This window comes from Cebus imitator, unplaced genomic scaffold (genome assembly GCF_001604975.1).
Source record: "Cebus imitator isolate Cc_AM_T3 unplaced genomic scaffold, Cebus_imitator-1.0 Scaffold89, whole genome shotgun sequence".
NCBI classification, from domain to species: domain Eukaryota; kingdom Metazoa; phylum Chordata; class Mammalia; order Primates; family Cebidae; genus Cebus; species Cebus imitator.
The window spans coordinates 2029407-2051101 of record NW_016107404.1 but is presented as its reverse complement, the minus strand read 5'-3'; the positions used below and the strand labels follow the sequence as shown (position 1 = coordinate 2051101).

The window sequence follows — 21695 nt, the reverse complement described above, 5'->3', positions numbered from 1 at the left end:
CAAGGAAATAGGAACCAAGTACAGCCTTTAATTAGTAATAGCGTATCAGTATTGGTTCACTAGATATGACTAACGTACTATATTCATGTCAGGTGTTAATAACATGGGAAAGCAGGCCTGGGGCATATGAAAACTTTCTATACAATCTTTGCAAATGTAAAACTATTCTAAAATAAAACTCTATTAAAATGCCTATTTTCAGGCCTCATGCTAGTCCTACAGAATTAGACTATTGTGAGTGGGATGCAGGCACCTGCACATCTAACGAGACTCCCAGGTTTGAAAACTAATTTAGGCTCAGCTGGAACTCCTACTTCACTTAAAGGCAAGACCCTTGCACCCACCTGCTCAGTTGCCTAAAAGAAAGGTGCAGAAGCTTCAACAGAGACAAAATTCAGGATACTAAAGAGTAGATATTTAGCTTCTAGAATACAGCAGCCAGTTCCTTTGTTTCATGTATTTTATTGCCATCAAATATCTCTGAATAGAAATCACCAGTTCAATGTTTTGTCCCAAAATTGGACTTGAACCTCTTGCAGTAATGATGCCAATAATAAAATATTTTTATTAGCATCATTACTGCAAGTTAGGATGAGGCGTTAAAAATCTCTAATAAGATATTTAAACTACATTTTTGTACTCTGTCATTAACAAAGTAAAACATTTGATGGTTGATTTTGCCTGCCTCTTGGCTCACCACTGTATCTCTCAAAAAGTAACAAAACCAATATTTATAAAAGTTTTCCATGGCTCTGGAAATTTTTCATCAGGCTGGAAAGAGCTAAGTAACTATTTCTCTATAACAGATATCTGACATGAATATAATGAAAATGCTGCCATCCCTTACTTGAATTAAGATACATCGGGACCAAATTCTATTGCAAAATGTAGCAGCAACGTGCAGCAACATGCAAACAGAGCCTGATGAAGTGGGAAGAAAATTAAACTTGATATCATAGTCACAGGTAGTAGACCATGTTACAGTTACTTATTAGCTTTGTGACTTCGGAGAAGTAACCTGACCTCACATTAGCAAAAATGATCAGTTGGAATAGGGGGCTTGTAAGATCAATTTGAGCTCTGGAGTTTTGACTCTGGAATCCCAAAGCCCCAGGAGATAGTCTTGCACCCAATATTACAGTGGTAAATCTGGTATTTGTAAACTCAAAATAATTTAGAACATAATTCAGAAAAGAATGATAAAAGGTAAATGTAAAACTTGAGCAGTCTTAGTCCTTGAGAATTATATCCCACAACATGAATTCAGCCAGTATCAAAGGCATTCAAAGATGCCTTTCAATCCATTTTGCCTCCATTACAGATGCTGTCATGTGAGACAGAGACCCAAGGATAAAATCTGACAAGTAGTAGAGAACAGAAAAGCCCCATAAAACAGATGTTTTAAACATGAAGCAGGTGTTGATGTTTATTTATACCTGGCTGCCGCATAGATTGACATTGTTAAAATTTCAAAGTAGAGTTTCTCCCCATAGACAAGGGACAATGAAAACAAATAGACAAGTCACAAAAGAAAGAAAAGTGGTAAACAAGCATATGGAATAATGTTCACTCTAACTAATAAACATGCAGATTAAATCAACAAGGAGGTACCAATTTTTTCCCTTACCAGTTTTTTTTCTAGTGTATATTTCAATGATGACAAAGATACAGTGAAACTATATTCTCATACATCACTGCCAAGTGATAGAGTAAATTTGTACAGGTCTTTTGGAAAATAAGTGATGAGCATAAAGAATTATTTACATATTCATGACCTTTGATTCTGTAATTTCACCAAGAACAAAGGACAAAGCAATATGTGTGAAGATGTTCACTGCAGAGAAAAATTGAAAACAGCCTCTGAAAGTCCAAAAATAGATGAGAGACTGTAAACTTTGTTACAGCTACTCAAATGTTATACAGCATTGTAAAAATGATGTTTTCAAGGGCCATTTAGTAACACAAAATGTTTATGACCTGTGAAATGTGGTAAACAATCAGATCATATATATGTCTTTGGCTTAGACAATGTTTTTAAAAATTTAATTTAGTGAACATTTTCATACTGAGAAATTTTACACAAAAATATGTTTTTTGGCTCTACTCAAAAAATCAGAATAACTGGCAAAACTGAGCCCTTGTACATGACAATTATTTGCAGCTTAGTAATTATTCCCTTTAGGACAAAAACACACATAACCCCTTTTGATCCATAGTCCCAATCCAGTGGCTCTTGGAAGCATTTGAGTTCATAATCCCTGATCTAAATTTTAAAATCAGGGTTTAAAATTATACATATAGGCTGCCGCAGTGGCTCACGCCTGTGATCCCAGCACTTTGGGAGGCTGAGGTGGGCAGGTTACCCAAGGTCAAGAGTTCGAGACCAGCCTGGCCAACATGGTGAAGCCCCTGTCTCTACTAAAAATACAAAAAATACAAAAATCCCAGCTACTTGGGAGGCTGAGGCAGGAGAACGGCCTTAATCTGGGAGGTGGAGGCTGCAGTAAGCCAAGATCGTGCCACTGCACTCTCCAGCCTTGGCAAGAGCAAGATTTCATGTCAAAAAAAAAAAAATTATACATATAAATTTTAAATATGCACATAAAAAAGAATGAAATATCCCAAATTGCTATGAATGGTTGGTTGCCTTACAGTTGCTGATATTATAGTTGATTCTTCTTTGCTTTTTTTTTTTAATTTTCTTCACCACTCTTTTTTTTGGAAAATGGGTTAGAAATCAGAAATTAGAAACCTGAGCCAATGTGACCACTCAGTAAATGTCTAGTCTTTTAGTAAATACCAATCATCTCAAGCAACAAAAAAAGGCAAGTGAAGACCATATATTTGTTTCCCCATAAGCTTGTAACCAGGTGGTATGTTACAATGAAAGCAAGTGATGGCCCAAATTCTTCTAAACATAAAACACTTAGTGGCCAGAAAGTCTACCTTTGCTTCTATAATCCCAAATAAGTCCTCCTTTCTGTTCTCAGGCACAAATATTGAAATAAAATTTTCAATGAAATAGGAGCAAGTTTCATCCTTAGGGAGACACAATATTCCAATAATAAGATCCAACAACATATTGTCAGGTGTGTGAAGTAGACAGATAAAAAACAAATAGAGCTCTGGGCCTTGAGTACTGCTGTATTTGACAGATTTTTAGTATCTTCTTCCTAAAAAAAAGATGATGGAAACCAGGCAGTCTTTCTAGTTAACCACTTATCTCAACTACTACTCATTTCATAAACAGAAAAGTATTCTTACTATCCTTTACACAACTTAATAAACTTTCTGGTGTAAATTTTGATGAAGATAATCGAAATGATTAAGCAACCATCTCTAGAAAGCGGATTCCTGATTAGGATATTTCAAAGGCTAACTACATGTCTCTAGAATATATAATAAAGTTCAGTTACACATATGCATATTCCACACTAGTCAAGTTAAAAAATGTTTAAATTGCTGCATAAAAACTACAGATGTTGGTTTTTGAAAAAGTAATGATCTATAGGCCTAAGCTTTCTCTAGCTATTATGTCATAATTTTATTTTGGTATTTCTAATTCAATTATCTCCAGATGTATTCTCTTTCAATACTTAGAACATAGGTAAGAAACAGTATCAAATAAATCCCATATAGCTAATAAGTGATCAAACGGTGAGATTCAAGCCAAAATCTGGTTCCCTGACTTAATTCTCCATAACCCAGTGTTCTAAATCCGTATGTTAAGTGACTTGAAAACTGGATACCCAAATGTCCATCCAGAGTGTGTCCAAACAGAAGATGGAAGAATATTCTAGAAGTTAATAACACTTGCTGAAACATTGTAAATAGCAAGTCCAAAGTGGCTAGCCATTTTCATCCTGTACATAGTTGTGATTTAGAAGTTATGAGAGTATACTCCCTTCATTGCAAAATATTTCTTGTGATATTAGTAATAGAAAGTGATCCAAGGAAATGAATAAATATATTAATTCAATGGAAAGGAGGCCAGGGTTTTACCATGATCCCATTCTGGGCATTAGAAAGTAGTCAGATAAATTGGTTTCTGCTCTTATCAGTGCAATTCTCTTCCAAAAGTTACTGCCATTAGTCAGATAACTCCTATGGAAACTTATATTTAATGTCTTCACTAAAAAAAGGAAACTTTATGATGGTCTTGAAAAACCATCACACTGGAAAATATGTGATAGTGATTGTATTGGCAACTCAGATACTGTCACAGTTGGGTTCCCTGGGGAAATTATTTTGAAATGGAGAATGGCATGCAAGAAGTCTATTAGCAAATTGCTGTGGAGGACAGAAGGAAGACAGGCTTGGAGAAAGGGAGAGATGTTACTAAGATGTAGTCACAACAAAAGCCTCAGCTCATCTAATAGGGAACTCTGGAGCAATGAAATTGTGTGTGTGTGTGTGCGTGCGTGTGTGCGTGTGTGTGTGTGTGTGTGTGTGTGTGTGTCCCCATCATAAATATATAATCTTTTCTATCTCAAGTGAATATAGTTTTTGATCTACCACTCTGATGAGAAGGGAAAGAACACATTTGACAGATCAATGGCCACAAACCATGTAGCTGTTATTATCTTAAACTGTTCTAGCCAAGGTTTATATCTAGTACAGACACTGCAGTTAGAGTTACTACTTAGCTGAGTTTTCAATAGTCCACTGTCATCCTCCAGTGTCTAGTTTTTACAGAGGTCAGAGTGGTAAATTAAATGGAATTATAAGGCTCAACATTCCCACACCCTTTAGGTCTTGAAGGGCGCTAATCTCTGCTTTCCCATGGGATGGAATATTAATTTTGGTTTACTATCTTGGCCAGGAGATGGGGCAGTTTTGGAGTCTTCCACACAGCTTTCTCTTTAAGACAGTTCTAACACACACACCAAGAAAGGAATAGCGGTTCTGTCAACGCCCAAGTATGTTCAGTCTGAATATTTATTCTGAAAATAAGGAGGTGACAGGGAGTCTAAGTAGGCGGATGATCACTCATTCTGAAAGTAGTAGTCAACAGGGGGTCTACCGCTGGGTAGAGCTGTGAAGTCAATGGACCTAGTATTAAGTAATACCTGGGAAAGAACTCCAGTTATTATCTGAATCCCATATCCCACCTTACTCCAAAAGGTAGACTCTAGTGACACTCTGGTCAACAGAGAGAGACTCTGTCTCAAAATATTAAATAAATAAGAAGTATTAAAGTAGTCAACAAGGAGAAAAAGTGGGAAACTCTCTGGCCTCCCACACATCTGTGGCTCCTGGTCCCTCCAAGCACACTGTGACATCTTGCAGGGGCCACCTGAGGCACCCTTGTGCCTCTCTGATGCACTGCCACGCCCACTGGACTTTAGCATACATCTAACCCTTGACTGGCTTTAGGATGCTGGGAGGTCCTTAAACTCATGAGTGTTTCCACATCTATGCCCTTTAATTTAAAGGGATTATGGAAAGAATATTTATCCCTTCTTATGTCAGAAATACAACACATATCCAGCTGAAAAGTAAATACAGGAGTCTTTTAATTCCTTGTAAGAAATATTTCCTAGATAATTGCATGTATTTTAATAATCACAGAGACAGTCTTATCCTTACTCAGTCATTACCAAAAATACTGTGGTAACAGTTTATACTCCATAGATGCAAATAATCTCATCACTTTGACATGAAAAAGGCAGAAAGACAAAACACAAATTCTGAGACAGAGATTAAAACGATACAACATCCTTACATTTTTTTTGTTGTTGTTTATTTTATTGTTTGTTTCATTGTTTGAATGTTTATCTTGGAAGAGCCTACAGAAATGAGGGAAAATATCTGCAGGCTAATTTTAAATAACACGAGACAAAGATTAAGCATTAAATATAAAAAATAAAACTTTTAGCTGACTTATTAAACTAGGAAGAATTTTCCTGAAACACAGCAGTTAAATTGGTCTGAAATGCATTCATAAATGGAGAACATGGTTCTCGTCTATGAAATATTTTAAACATTGTGAATGCTACCAAAAAGCTCATCAGAATATAAAAATTTTCAAGTCCTCTAAGCAGACTAAATACAAGTTAGTTTTTAACCTGAATTCAGAAGTGCAAAATCTGTAAAAATAGAAATATTGTCATTATTCTCAGAAATCTATGGATTAATCCTACAAATCCCTAAAGTCTTTTCAGTAACATGAACCGGGATCTCTTCATAAGTTCCTTGCTTAAGTGGCAAGTAACTTTTGAAGCTGGGCTTCTGAATCCGTAGGGAGAAGCAAGCTGCATTCGCAGCATTGCTCCCTTTGAAAATTATCTTCTGAACAGAAGAACGTCCAGCAAAGATCGTCAATGCAACACTCCCTGCATATGTGCAAGTCTGCATGAGGGGTCCCCCACAGGTGCAACTCCCAGCCAATGAACCAGAAACAGATAAAAGACAAGAGAAGAAAGCAGAGGTCAAACGTTTCCATTTACAGATGCTATCCCAGATAAAATGCCAAGGGCTTGGCCGTGCCTGGTGGCTCATGCCTGTAATCTCAGCACTTTGGGAGGCTGAGGCAGGTGGATCACGAGGTCAGGAGATGGAGACCAACCTGGCTAACCTGGTGAAATCCTGTCTCTACTAAAAATACAAAAAAGTAGCTGGGCGTGGTGGCACACGCCTATAGTCCCAGCTACTCGGGAGGCTGAGGCAGGGGAATTGCTTGAACCCGGGAGGCGGAGGTTGCAGTCAGCCGAGATCACACCACTGCACTCCAGCCTGGCAACAGAGGGAGACTTCATCTCAAAAAAGAAAAGAAAAGAAATCCCAAGGGCTTTTGGAATAAAAATGGACAATATGCAAAGATGAGAGAACCACATATAAATCATGTTGGAAATTTAAAATGCATGTACCACACATGAACACAGAACTCTTTAAATGCAGCTGTAGGAAGTTCCATTTGGGGGTCATCCTCTTTGGAACTCCCTTTTGAGCAACACTCCTTGTCATTTCTTTTCTTTTCTTTTCTTTTTTTTGAGACAGTCTCACACTGGCACCCAGGCTGGAATGCAGTGGTGCAATCTCAGCTCACTGCAATCTTCACCTCCCAGGTTCAAGTGATTCTCCTGCCTCAGCCTCCTGAGTAGCTGGGATTACAGGTGCGTGCCACCACATCTGGCAAATTTTTGTATCTTTAGTAAACACAGGGTTTCACCATGTCAGGCAGGCTGGTCTCGAACTCCTGACCTCGTGATCCGCCCGCCTTGGCCTCCCAAAGGGCTGGGATTACAAGCGTGAGCCACTGAGCCTGGCCACTCCTTGTCATTTCTAACATCTGATACATCTGTACTTCTGAATAATCATAACTGGTACTCAAAGCGATGACCTGACACCCTCCAAGGTTCTACAAGGTGACCAAATCAGAGAGGTCACATCATGCCTAGCATTATTTTTGGGTTAGCATACATTTTATAATAATTATTTAAAATTGGTAATCCATTTTTGGGCTGGCTCAATGATAGCTCTCTCTATTAATCATATCGTTTTACTAACTGAAATAGTCCACTCTCTCAGTAAGATTAATGATCTGAGATTATGGTACAACCAAAACCAAAGCTGGAGCAATGGGCTCTTGGAATGGAACCACCCATTGTGAACCATTCATCTGACCAATTCTTGAACTTTCTTCCTAAATGTGAGATTGCAGGGTGTTTCAGTGCCGCCTGCACAATTCATAAAGTAGGGTCCTCAGATTAAAGACCTTACATTTTCGTAGAATTCAGAACCATGTTTCACTCAGCAGACTCTCTATTTGCTCACTTTCTTCTACGTGTAATTGTCCAACTTTGGTTGACTATTAAGTCCTCATGGAAGATTGCCATTCCGCCCCTGAGCCTCTCCTTTAGGGACTTGGAAATGGAAGGTAGTGCAGTTCTTTCTGGGCATCTGCCATGCATGGAACCCCGGGCTTCTTGGGGTAAGTTCGACGAGCAAGTTTAAAGAACTCTTCTGCAGCATCAAGTGCAATGAGACGGTCCTGCAAAAACAAACGACAAAGAAACTGCTGGTGAGATAGAAAACAAGACACGTTGGTGGGAAAAATCAGTGTAACTACAACAAAACCCACCCTGGAAATGACCATGAGCAACTAAGATGTTTATTAATTTATTCCTAACAAATGTAGAGACACACCTTAATCCTTTACTTACATTTTCCAAGAAACATTCCCCCACTCCTTAGAGTCTTTCCAGATTATCTGTTAGTCTTATAGGTTATATAAACAATACTTCTCACATCTCTTTGACCTACAAATTGTTCAGAAAATAGACTACACAGCAGAACTCGCTGAAAAATACAAACTCTTGAGCTGGAACCCAAGCCTCAGCAGGTCCAGGTGTGATACAGAAATCTGAACTTCTAAAGCTCTTCAGGTGAATCTGATGCTGCGGGCCATTGGGAACCAGTGCATATAATGCCAGCATCTTCCACCTCATATGCGATAGTGACGGTGGCATTGGAATAAGGAGGATAGTGAATAGTTTTTAAAAAGGCAAACATTTAAAGCAAAATTAGGGCAGATTAAAAAAAGAGCATCCACTCACCACAACAAAGAGATATCTCTCTGAGAGCTCCCAACTTGTTGGGAAAATATTGGTTTCTTCAGCCAGTTTTAACAACATCTCTCGAGCTTTCCTTGTGTTTTTGGAATCGCTGATGGTGCTGAGTTTAGTCACTGACAACAGAGAATCAGCTTCCCTTTGAAAACCTAAGGTAGAAAAAGTTACCGCTCATATAAAGTGGTCCCAAATTAACAAGTGTCCTTCAATATGGTCCCTGCAGGAGAATGTGATCAGACCCATGTGGATTCTGTGCAAGCATCAAGCATCAAGCATCAAAAAACTGAAGCCAAAGGCTCTACGCCATGTGCTGCCTCCCAGATCCCTGTGACTTGCAGGACCTTTAATTAAAATTCTTTTGGCATTTTTTTTCTCTTTGAAAACGTTTCCCTCAGAGCCTCAGATACTCATCCACTGGCTGCTTGCCACCCTGTTTCTGGTTTGAAGCCCTTTCCTGTCTTCCCTACTCTATACCTTCCCTCTGTCCCCAGAATTCCTACCTGCCTCCCCATCTGCAATGTGGTTCCCTCCAGACACTCCTTCTCCAAACCTAGATTTCCTTCCTCAGGGTAATATGATCGGCTGGTAAAAATCACTTACCCAAAAGTATGAAGACTCAAAGACTTAAACCTACTTGGAGTAACTTACATTGTTTTAAAAAAAAAAAATTATCTCATAACAATACTGGACATGCAAAGAGGGCAGAGGTCCCAACCCATCCCACTGCATGCCAACCAAAGCCATAGAGACCAGTTACATGGTGCCCCAGGCTTGAAAAGCTATGATGCCAAGATGTCACATTCTCTTTCAAAGCAAAAGGATCATGGACTTCAGAACTGATAAATTCACTTTTTAAACATTGAAGCAGGATTATTTTATAATGTGGGGGCCACATTTATTGTATCAAAATTCCTGGGAGAACTGAGAAAAATCATTATTATTAACCATTAGTGATTAGGGCAGACATCTACCCTAATGGCACAAGTGTTTTTCCCAACCTCGAAGCTTTTCTTTCCGTATTTCTTCTGAAATTCTACACTGAGTTTTGCTGTCTGTCTTGGAAACAATATTTCTCCCAACCTGCGTCATCTTGCAAAGCAATGACTAAGTGGCCAACACCCCCATCTAATTAAATTAATGTACAATGCCAAAAAGTAAATGGTAGTGCTCATATGACTGCACTGGACTGTGTACCCTATACTGGGGACAGATGGAGTAACACATGGCAGAGTGTGTCCTGAAGACATGGACTGGTGACAATAGAAACATCAGGCATTTATGCATGAGGATGTAAGAGCAAGATTGGGAAAATAATTAGTACACAGTAGCCTTAATTAGTCAATTATCGACATTCCTTTTATAAAAACTAAGGTGGAGAAATTGAACAATAATGATAACAACTAGTTATTTTTACCATTTCACAATCTCTTTCAGACTTACCTAAATCTTCTAAGATGCGCTTCCATCTGTTTCTTACCTCCCTTCGAATCTGCCGCAGGGTATAGATATCGTAGTTGAGTTTCTGCCACTCCTGTAAGAAAATAAAAGTTTAGTTTTATTTACACCCCTTGGCTTAAACCTCTATCTCATTCCTAAACTTTGTGTGACTTAAACATATGGTTCTTCTCTTTTATTAATCTTCAAAGCATGCCTAAGAGAAGAGAAGGAGATGGATGCAATTGTCGATAGGAATACTGTAGGCTACCACTGCTGGAGATCTGATGTGCACCAGGTGATATGGCACCTTGAATAAATTCTCTCACTTCAACACTTCACATTACATATTCTCTCAACTTAATGATCTCACTTGTCAAGTGGAGTTAACAATGATAAATATTCCATTTAAGAGTGTTATAAAGATTGATGAATAAAAATAATAAAATCTATACGTTATTAAAGCCATTTTATAGATACAGTAACTAAGGCCCAAAGAGCTTCATTGACTAACCCAATGTCATCAGGTAATAGGTATCAGAATAGGTATTTGAACCCAAGTCTGGCTTCAAAGTTCATAAGAAACTGACACACACACACACACACACACACAAATCTAGGTCTCCCTTTGTTATCAGAATAAAGTAGACCTGAAAATCCCAAGTTTCTTGATTCCTGGGCAATGTTTTCTTCACCATATCTCAGCAACATAGTTTTTTATTTATATTCCCTGGAAAGGATGAATCTGTCACAAATTCAACTTTATCAACTGACTAAAGTTCTTTATCAGTCCTATGTATAGAGAGCCATCCATGTCCCAATATAGAACTTGAATCTTTTAGGAGCATTATAATCCTCCTTGGGATAAGTATGCCTTTAAAATGTCATAGAAATTTGTTTTTAAGGAGCCTTGTCACTATGAAGCAGTCATTTTATAGAATATACCTTTTACTGTTTCTTAGCAAGGACATTAACCACACAACTAACACACAGCTCAAAAGAACATCATTTTAAATGCTCAATTTAGAACTCAAGTTATATGATATTTAGACTCCTCTAACTGAAAATGTTTCAATGATGCCATTATTCCTCTGTTCAAGGCTTGCCATGGTTATTGCTAATCAACTCGTGACTGGTTAAGAAAAACCTATTTAGCTGCCATTCACAAAGGTTTATAGATACCACTTTGAAAAAGAAAAGCTAGCTAAACAAATTGTGTTTTGTTATGACTGCATTTTAGATCTTGAATCTGAGGATATGCCATCAGCAGGACATGGGCATTCAGCTATTTTCTAGAAGTCAGGAAGTGGCAAGTTTGAACGCTCTTTCCTGGTTTTCTTCTTTTTGACCAAAGGCATGTTGAATATGCATGTGCACAAGTGCATGGTGATTGGGGTCAGGGACAAAGTCTGTGACCTTAGAAGAGGGTGAAGTTAACTAAGTCATCTAAGAAATATACAACCCTGACTTTATCTTTAACATGATGTTAAAGCATACCTATCTAATCCCCCACACAGTACATAACTTGTAGAGGAAAAAACTCAAGTACTGCTGTCTTCATTGGATGGACCTTATACTTACTCGGCCACTCAGTATAGCATATTGGAAAATACTGTGGGTGCTGACCCTGAGTGTCTGGATTTGAATCCCAGCTATTTGTTGACAGCCTGACTTCAGAGAAGTTCTTAACCTCACTGTGCCTCATCTGCGATATGGGGATAATAAAACTACCTACCTCATGGGCTTATTGTGAGGATCAAACGAGTTAATGCAAGCCCTTTAAGTGGAGGTTGGTCCACATGCTCCTCCAAATCAGTGTAGCACAATTAAGAAACAATCCTAGGTCAGGAGTACTGACTCACACCTATAATCCCAGCACTTTGGGACACAGAGGTGAGCAGATCACTTGAGGTCAGAAGTTCGAGACCAGCCTGGCCAACATGGCAAAACCCCACCACTACTAAATAATAATAATAATACAAACATTAACTGGGGGTGGTGGTGCACGACTGTAATCCCAGTTACTCAGGAGGCCAAGGCAGAAGAATCGCTTGAACCCAGGAGGCAGAGGTTGCAGTGAGTTGAGATCGTACCACTGCACTCCAGCCTGGGCAAGGGTGAGACTCTGTCAAAAAAAAAAAGAGCCAGGCACAGTGGCTCACGCCTGTAATCCCAGCACTTTGGGAGGCCAAGGAGGGTAGATCACGAGGTCAGTAGATCGAGACTATCCTGGTCAACATGGTGAAACCCCATCTCTACTAAAATACAAAAAATTAGCTGGGCGTGGTGGCACATGCCTGTAGTCCCAGCTACTTGGGAGGCTGAGGGAGGGGAATCACTTGAACTCAGGAGGCGGAGGTTGCAGTGAGCCGATATCGTACCACTGCACTCCAGCCTGGAAACAGAGTGAGACTCCGTCTCAAAAAAAAGAGAAAGAAAAGAAATAGTCCTTCAGGAGTCAGAATTATTTCTACCATGAGCATGTAGACACGAAACATTACATTATTCAGTATCCAATTTGTGAGGATCTCCAGAATAAAAATTTATCTGCTCTAAGTATCAAATGGTTTTATCGTTCCTAAAAATCATTCATCTTTCTGGACATTGTAAATTTTATAACTGATCTAATTCCACTTATGCCTGAAAATTTCAAGTCCTTTCATGAAAAAAAATATACAGGATTTCACAAGCATTTTTTTAATCACTTCCATTTCTGGCTACTTTTTATGTCTTTATTCATATTTTCCTCTTTCTTTCCTGTATTATTCTAGTTTGTCTTATCTCACTATACTTTCATGTAAGTTGCCTTAACTCCTTTTAAATAAAGAGATGGCAGTAAAATAAACTAAATATTAGGCAGAGCCACACTGTGCTTATTCTCAATGAAAATGGCCTCGCTTTTTGGACTTCATGAAAAGTGACCAGATTCTTCGTCACACTTGGTTAGAGACTCACTCAATCCATGGATGAGTTGCCGCTTAGGTTCACACAACTTTAACTTATGAAACAAACCACTAGGTGGCTTCGCCAACTTAGTTAAAGGTCTCCACCAATTTTTCTTTTAGCTCCTTAGGCTGATGTCTTAGGCCTTGTTCTAAGTGCAGCCAAATCTCCATTTTTCAGAGACTCATATATCATTGGATCATCCAGGCGTTGGACTTTTCAAACATCCTTCCCTTCCTGCTGTCCATCTATTAGTCATTTTGCTATTCCTAAATAACAACAATGAATGTTATATGAATTCATTCAGTTTCAGTGTCTGTTACTCTGATAAAACATTTGTTGGGGAAGCAACACATAACTCATAATCAATAGGAGATTAAAGATCTGCTGAGGACGGCTCCACAGCTGATGCGTCTTTGCATCCCACCTTCCCCTACCATGGTTTGGGGACAACTTGCACATGACAGGTGCTTATGAAAATTAGTGGAATGAAATTACGGATGTCATACTTCCAAATTATTAGTCTTCTTTTGACAGGATAATCATGAATAATCATACATGAATGGATCTGGAAATTTTATGGAAAATTTAAAGCTCTAAAGCCAGTAGAAGCATTGGTAGAATTTTAACTAAGAATAGGCACTTGATTAAATGATTGGTAAGAGGAGAATCTAAATTCCTCTTAAACATATGACTCCAAAGAATAGGATCTTGAGATGGTTTGTCTCTGTGTCCCCACCCAAATCTCATGTCGAATTGTGATCCCCACGTGTTGAAGCAGGGCCTGGTGGGAGGTGACTGGATCATGGCGGTGGTTTCTAATGGTTTAGGACCATCCCCCTGGTGCTGTCTCGTGATAGAGTTCTCAGGAGACCTGGTTGTTTGAAAGCATGCAGCGCTTCCCGCTTCTCTCTCTCTCTCTCTCTCTCTCTCTCTCTCTCCTTCCCTCCCCTGATGCCATGTGAAGAAAGTGCTTGCTTCCCCTTCATCCTTCTGCAGTGAGTGTAAGTTTCCTGAGGCCTCCTAGCCATGCTTCCTGCATAGCCTGTGGAACTGTGAGTCAATTAAACTTCTTTTATTCATAAATTATTCAGCTCATGTATTTCTTTATAGCACTGTGAGAACAAGCTAATACAGATCGAAATGCACCAAATGAAAATCAGTGATGTAAAAAATCTTATCCAATTACGTCTCTCCACAACTAAAGAAACTAACTCCCGGATGGGCGTGGTGGCTCATGCCTCTCATCCCAGTACTTCGGGAGGCCGAGGCAGACAGATCACCTGAGGTCAGTTCAAGATTAGCCTGGCCAACATAGTGAAACGCTGTCTCTACTAAAAATATAAAAATTAGCTGGATGCGGTGACGCACACCTGTAATCCCAGCTACTTGGGAGGCTGAGACAGGAGAATCGCTTGAACCCGGGAGGCAGAGGCTGCAGTGAGCTGAGACCATGCCACTGCACTCCAGCCTGGGTGACAGAGCGAGACTGTCTCAAAAAAAAAAAAAAAAAAAGAAAGGAAAAAAAGAAACTAACTCCCCTACTCCCTAGCATTAGAGCAAGTCTTCCGATGTCCCTCTCCAATTTTTAAATTGTAATTATTTATTTTTTAAGCTTGAAACAAATAATTTGAAAACAACAGTTAAAGGTCAATTAAATATTCTTCCCAAGTGACTTCAATGCAATGCTACAAAACATCAAAAGTTAAAGTCTTTTTTCTAAAATAATATTTTATTTGTTTCTCCTTAATTTCTGAAATAATACATTGTGGTCAGTGTGATGCTACAGCCCTGAACTTTAACAATAGGTAAATTAGCAAAGGTACAGCAAAAGAAAACATACCGAGCTAATTTCATAAGATACCTGAGGACAAGTCAAGCTGAAAAACATAATTGAAAATGAATAACTGAAGATGTTTATAGATGAATTCTTGGGGGTTTTTTTCCTCATCAGTTGTTGGCCAAATCAGATTAGGGCTGCTAGATAAGAAGGTTGAGGCAACAACATGAAAGGCAAAAAGAACTGAATGTCCTGCCACCATCAGTGGCTAATTCTCCTCCAGCTTTTGATGCCCAGGAGCTGACCTTGACCGTGAGTCCTGATTTAAAGCTCCTCAGATCACAATCTTATGCATAAAACTGAAACAACATTTGATTCTTTGATCAGCATCTCCCCATTTCCCCTACCCTCTATCCCCCGGCAATGACTGCTCTACTCTGCCTCTATGGGTTTGACTTTGTTTAGACTCTACATATAAGTGAGATCATGCAGTAATTGTCTTTCTGTGCTTGTGTTATTTCACTTAGCACAACGACTTCTAGGTTCATCCATGTTGTCACAGTGGCAGGATTTCCTTCTTCGTGAAGGCTGAATAGTATTCCATTATGATCTATTTACCAAATTATCTTTCTCCATTCATTCATCCATAGACATTTAAGTTGTTTCCATATATTGGCTACTGTGAATCATGCTGCAATGAACATGGGGTACAGATATACATCCCCATGGTGTATATATGATTACTATAGTTAATAATACTGTATTGTTTAGTTGGAATTTCATATGATTTTAAGTGTCCTTACTGCACACACGCACACACATACACACACACACAGACACAAACACAAAAATGGTATTTATGAGTGGTAATGGATGTGTTAATTAATTTGACTGTGGCAATCACCATACAATGTATACGTATATCAAATCATCATGTTGTATACGTTGAATATGTATAAATTTCGCCAGTTAATTACATATTTTAAAATTAAAACACAACATTTGATTATCATCTATATAATTGAGGTTGTAGATAAATGGGATAGTTTAAAAGTACTTTTTATTTCTTTTAAAAAAAGTGACTTATATGCTTAAAGAAATATACTCTAAAAACAACTTACATATATTTTAAATCATCTTAAACTCTTAGGAACAACTTCAAAAGAGATCAATTTATTTTTAATTAATTATAAAAATAATATAATCATATAGAAATAAAATATCAAAGATAATAGAAAGATATAAAATGAAAATTAAAGTTTTCATTTTTCATTTCATCCTCTTCTTCCAGTCTAATTCCTCAGAAGTAGCTACTGCTGAACATGTCTTCTTCTTTTTCTGATAGCTACTCCATAACTCCAAGAATAGGTTGATACTTCCAATTTCTCATGTGCTAACTTTAAACTTAAACTTCTTTATATTCCCTCTATGAACAAAGAGTAACTTAGCTTTTCCTCTGTGCGCGCGCTCTCTCTCTCTCTCTCTCTCTCTCTCTCTCTCTCTCTCTCTCTCCCCATCTCATTGCAAGGGAGGCTGGAAACGTGGGGAAGCAGATTATCAATAGCACTTTGGACCAACCACGATTCATCCCCTAAGGCTGGCACCTTTCTGCCCCAAACAAAAGCTGGGTTCTGATGGCAAGGAAGAAAGAAAGTACATGAACACTGGGGCAGCTAATACGTTTGCCACAAGTCATATGATGCTTGCTTTGCTAACGTCTGTTATCCCTCTCCCCACCCATCAATCTATTAAGTACACCCAGACTTTCCTTTGCATAACAGTTACAGTCTTAGCTCTCAGAGTGGACACTGATTGGCTTATGCCAGTAAACTCATTTTGGGCTGTATATTAGAATCATCCAGGGAATGTTTTAAAATAGCCATGCATAGGATTCACCTCCCAGACCAATGTAATCAGAATCCCTTGAAGGGGTTCCAGGTTTGCGATCCAATGATCCAAGCCAACTGGCATAAGCTGTTGGTTCAGGGATGGGCATGTAAACCAATTCAAGCCAAAGAGAGGCAGTGAAATCCATGAAGCTTCTGGAGCAATCAGGAATGGTGTTTTCTCTTCTCCTGCACAATGTGATATGAAGGTACAAAATCTGGAAATGCCCTCATCACTTTGACTAGCCTGAGATGAGCCAGATTAAACAAAAAGGCAACAATCAGAGAATAAATTTGAAAGAATCACAGAGATATAGAGCCTATGGATATCCTAAGCCTATGGGTCAATTCTCATCTGCAGTCAGACCTATTTCAGGAACTCTCTGTCATCTGAGCCAATTCCATTTGGGTTTAGACAACTGGAGTTCTTTTTCTGGCCCTTGCATTTGAAAGATTCATGTTGCAAAGCCCACTCGTTGAGTATATAAAGGACAATATAGATACCACACAAAATGTTAGTCTCATATTTTCCCACCCTCGCCCCCAGTGAAAATTTTCAGTACGTAGATTTATCTAGCTGGGATTAGAGAGGGCTTATAGAGGATGCAGTGTTAATGGCTCTGCCTAGATCCCAATCTTTCTGTCCCAAGAGTGTCTTAGGCAATTACACAGATACATCAGCAGCCCTTGTCTGTAGCCAGGGCTCATTTTATGGTGCCTCCCCTGAATTCTGTCCAGAGAGCAGAGCTCTGACTCTCATGAGATGTTGCCATAACAAAGGAAAGAGGTGGCTTACATCTAATTGGCTACTTTCTTCCAAAGATCCAAGCGAACAGGTCCTAACTATGATTGGCTAAACCATTCAGCTCCCTTATGAAGACAGGTTCCTCAGAGGTAGCTCCTGTTCTTCTGGATCTAATGGCCAGTTCAAAGTTCACTTTTGATTGAAAAATTTGAGCTAAAATCTATTCACCATCTGAAGACGAACCATTAAGATGATTTTGTCTTTTGTCTTTCTTGGATGGTGAAAAACCATCTTAAGAGGAAGATGTTCATACTCAGGCTAAAATGTTCCTTTTTGTAGTTGATCTTTGTGCATGCACGCATGCACACACACACACACACACACACACACGCACAAAAAACAACCAGAAAAGTATTACTCAAATGTTATAGATGACACCCTGCTGAAGTTATGTAACTTGTCGCATGCCCAACTGCAAACAGCAGCTAAGCCAGAGCTCAAATCTAAGTGCATCAAATTCCACAGCCCACAGACTCTATAAAAAAGAAAAAACAGAAAAAAAATGACTAGTTATTATTGTTTTCTCAGATTCTGCTTCTTTTTTTCTTATGCATTCATTATTTTATTTTATTTTATTTTTTTAGAGGCAGACCTTCGCTCTTATTGCCCAGGCTAGAGTGCAATGAGGCGATCTCAGCTCACCGCAACCTCAGCCCCCCGGGTTCAAGTGATTCTCAGCCTCTCCAGTAGCTGGGATTACAGGCATGGGCCACCATACCCAGCTAATTCTGTATTTTTAGTAGAGATGAGGTTTCACCATGTTAGTCAGTGGGCAGATCACCTGGTCACTCCTGACCTCAGGTGATCCGCCCACCTTGGCCTCCCAGAGTGCTGGGACTACAGGTGTGAGCCACCACGCCTGGCCGTACTCATTATTTTTTAAGGTAATACATTTACATGATTCACGATTCAAAAGTACTAAAGGCTCTGCCCCTCAGCCACCAGTGTTCTCTCCACAGGTAATTAATGTTACCAATTTTACCAGCATTTTTCCCCATACATACTAGCATATTATATCTTGCACTTTTTACTTGATAATATATTTTAGCAATCAGTCTGTATCAAAATGTACGATTTGGGCTCTTTCTTTGACTTTTTTACCATTTGGTATAGACAAAAATGGAATAAACACATTTGTTTTATAGAAAATGCCCCATCCCCCATATTACAATATTTTCCAACATGTGACTTAAAACCTGAACATTCCTAAAGACTTTTTGCTTCCTAGTCATTCTTTCCAACATCACCATTGAAAAGTATTAGGCCGGGTTCACGCCAGTAATCCCAGCACTTTGGGAGGCCAAGACGGGGGGATCACGAGGTCAGGAGTTCAAGATCAGTCTGTCCAAGATGGTGAAACCCCATCTCTACAAAAAATACAAAAAATTAGCCAGGTGTGGTGACACACACCTGTAATCCCAGCTACTCAAGAAGCTGAGACAGAGAGTTGCTTAAACCCGGGAGGCAGAGGTTACAGTGAGCCGAGATCACACCACTGCACTCCAGCCTGGGCAACAATGCCCAGACTCCGTCTCAAAAAAAAAAGAAGAAGAAAGAAAAGTATTGAGCTACCATGTGTGCCCATGCACTATATATAATCCTTTGGGCATTTTCATTTCAACTCAAACAACACACTAAAAGAAGATGCCATATAGCTGGGATGATGATGACACTGCATTACAAAAATTACATACATCTAAATCTCAGACTAAAAATTATAGTAGATAAATATTTTCACTTGAAAGTAGCAGCTTCTTGGTAAACTGAATTATTTGAATACGATGACTGCTGTCTCTTTCCTCCCAGTTTTCACCAACTGACATCACCTTATGCTGCTTCTACTTAAAATGAAGAGGGATTATCTAAAAGATAGAAAAATTGTCTTGACTGCTTCTCCAGTTTAGTTTTCTGTCATTTGGTAGGTGGTGGGAAATATCAGATACGGTGGAGAAACAATATAATACATGATGGGAATCTGGATTTTCACCAGCCTCTAAGTAAGAAATCCTCTCATGTTTGCCTTTCGCAGAGAAATGTGAAATGGATAATGCAGACTAGGGTAGCTCTGCCACTACTGAAGAGTACACAAAACTGTTGCTGTCAATCTGGAGAAAAGTCCCCAGTAATGCACCGTGGGGCTCTGTGTTGAAGCGGATTTTTATCAGTGACTCGACGAAGTCAAAGATCACATAAGTTGAAAGGATTACTAGTACATGGAATCGTAATTTCAAACATGTAACAAAAAAGCCTGTGAAGTAAAATCTAAAGGCCAGAATGTATTTGAAATAAATAAAAATACACCCTACTCTTAGGTTGAAAAAAATCAACACAGCCAAAGCAGCAGATGCAGGGACCTGCCTACACAGCAGTTCATGTGAAAGAAAAGCTAAGGGCTTGGATGAACCAACTGTTTCAAATCTACCCAAAACGTGGCATTCAGTCTGCATGGATTGGGTACCTACTCTGTACCAAACACAGTACCGGGCTGAACAAGCAATGAATTGCACCTGGACCCTGCCCTATAGGAATGAAAATACAGCCCCAAAAAACTCAAATGAGATTATACTGCATTAACAGAAGCATTGCTCAAAAAGAAGTAGCAATCAATGTCCTCTTCATAGAACACCTGAGAACGTGGTTTTGGGCAATGTGGAACAGCCATGCAGCCAAGCAGAAAGCAACTGAGATGGTGAAATGCTTGGAACCCATGGCATGGTGGCCTAGTTCATAGATCTGGGAATTAGGGACTTTGAACAATATGATACACATCCTTCAAAGTTAAGCAGTTGCTATATGGAAGGATTCCTTTTTTTTATTCCAAATTGCTCCGAAATGCAGAACTAAGACTAACAGGTGAAAGTAACAACAAAGAAGATCAATATAAAGAGGAACTTTCTGCCCTTCCCCACTGGAACACAGAAGTATAATTTCTTTTTTCCTTTTTTTTTTAGGAAAAAATGGAGTCTTGCTCTGTCACCAGGCTGGAGTGTAGTGGCACTATCTTGGCTCACTGCAACTTCTGCCTCCCGGGTTCAAGCGATTCCCCTGCCTCAGCCTCCATAGTAGCTAGGACTACAGGCACGCACCACCACGCCTGGCTAATTTTTTTTTTTTTTAATTTTAGTAGAGACAGGGTTTTACCAGGTTGGCCAGGATGGCCTCTATCTCCAGACTTCGTGATCCACCCACCTGGGCGTCCCAAAGTGCTGGGATTACAGGCGTGAGCCACCGCGCTCGGCATATAATTTCTTTACTTTATATAGAAATACACTACATAATTTTCAGACCAGGTATGGTGGCTCATGCCTGTAATCCCAACATTTTAGGATACGAAGGCAGGAGGATCACTTGAGCCCAGGAATTTGAGACTAGCCTGGGTAACGCGGTGAGACTTCATCGCTACAAAAAATAAACAAAATTAGCTGGGCATGGTGGTACACGCCTGTAGTCCCAACAACTTGAGAGGCTGAGGCAGGAGGATTGCTTGAGCTTGTGAGGTGGAGGCTGCGGTGAGCCATGATCATGCCACTGCACTCCAGCCTGGGCGACAGAGTGAGACACTTCTTAAAAACAATCACAAAAGAAATGTACTATACAATTTTTAATTTCTAGAAATTTAATTTCTACAGGCTCTTTCAATATATTATTTTCTGTATTCTGACAAAAGTCAAAAAGGATTTCAAGGCATCTGCAAAAAAGGGCAGACAGATGACTGATAGATTAGATAGATAGATGTCATGTTTACAGAGTATTTACTATTTCCTAGGCACCACTCTGATCTCTTTACATATACTAACTCAGTTAATCCTCATAACGTGGTGTTACCCTATGAGACAGATACCCTTATAATCCATCTTAAGATGAGGAAACTGAGGCTGAAGGAGGTTAAGTAACTTGCCCAAGTGCACACGGCAGGTAAGTGAGACGCTGAGATTTAAAACCCAGACAGTCTGGTTGTGTGGCCGATGCACTGAGCCACCATCCACACTGCCTCTTAGAACAAGACAGGAGAGAGTGGGCAAAGGAGGAAGGAGGAAAAGTAGTAGAAAAAAGAGAAAAAGTAACTGATCAGAGAGAAGACCAACCTGAGGCCACAGCAGCTACTCCTGAGGAGGAACTAGGAAAACACAACTGAAATCTGGGGAGAAAACGAACTTTTCTAGTGGCAGGGGACTCCTCACATCCAGGCAAGGAGGCTGCCAAACCCAAGGGCGTTCTTCTTCTGAAGGGTGGGTTCACGGGACACAGCAACCTGGTGCCTCCTCGGGGGACGT

The 21695-nt window shown here is 39.4% G+C and overlaps 1 protein-coding gene across 2 annotated transcripts in view; it reads right to left on the bottom strand.

Annotated features, from left to right (window-relative positions):
- Positions 1-7306: 7306 nt before the first annotated feature.
- The window catches only part of MREG (melanoregulin), a 67538-nt gene continuing 53149 nt past the window's right edge, over positions 7307-21695 (bottom strand). For both annotated transcript variants that reach the window (XM_017534954.2, XM_037740779.1), the window contains exons 3-5: positions 10014-10104; positions 8559-8722; positions 7307-7993 (exon numbers count right to left, since the gene is read on the bottom strand). In XM_017534954.2, the coding sequence (XP_017390443.1) occupies positions 7859-7993; positions 8559-8722; positions 10014-10104 (390 nt within the window). In that variant the 3' untranslated portion in view covers positions 7307-7858. The remainder of the gene's footprint in view (positions 7994-8558; positions 8723-10013; positions 10105-21695) is intronic.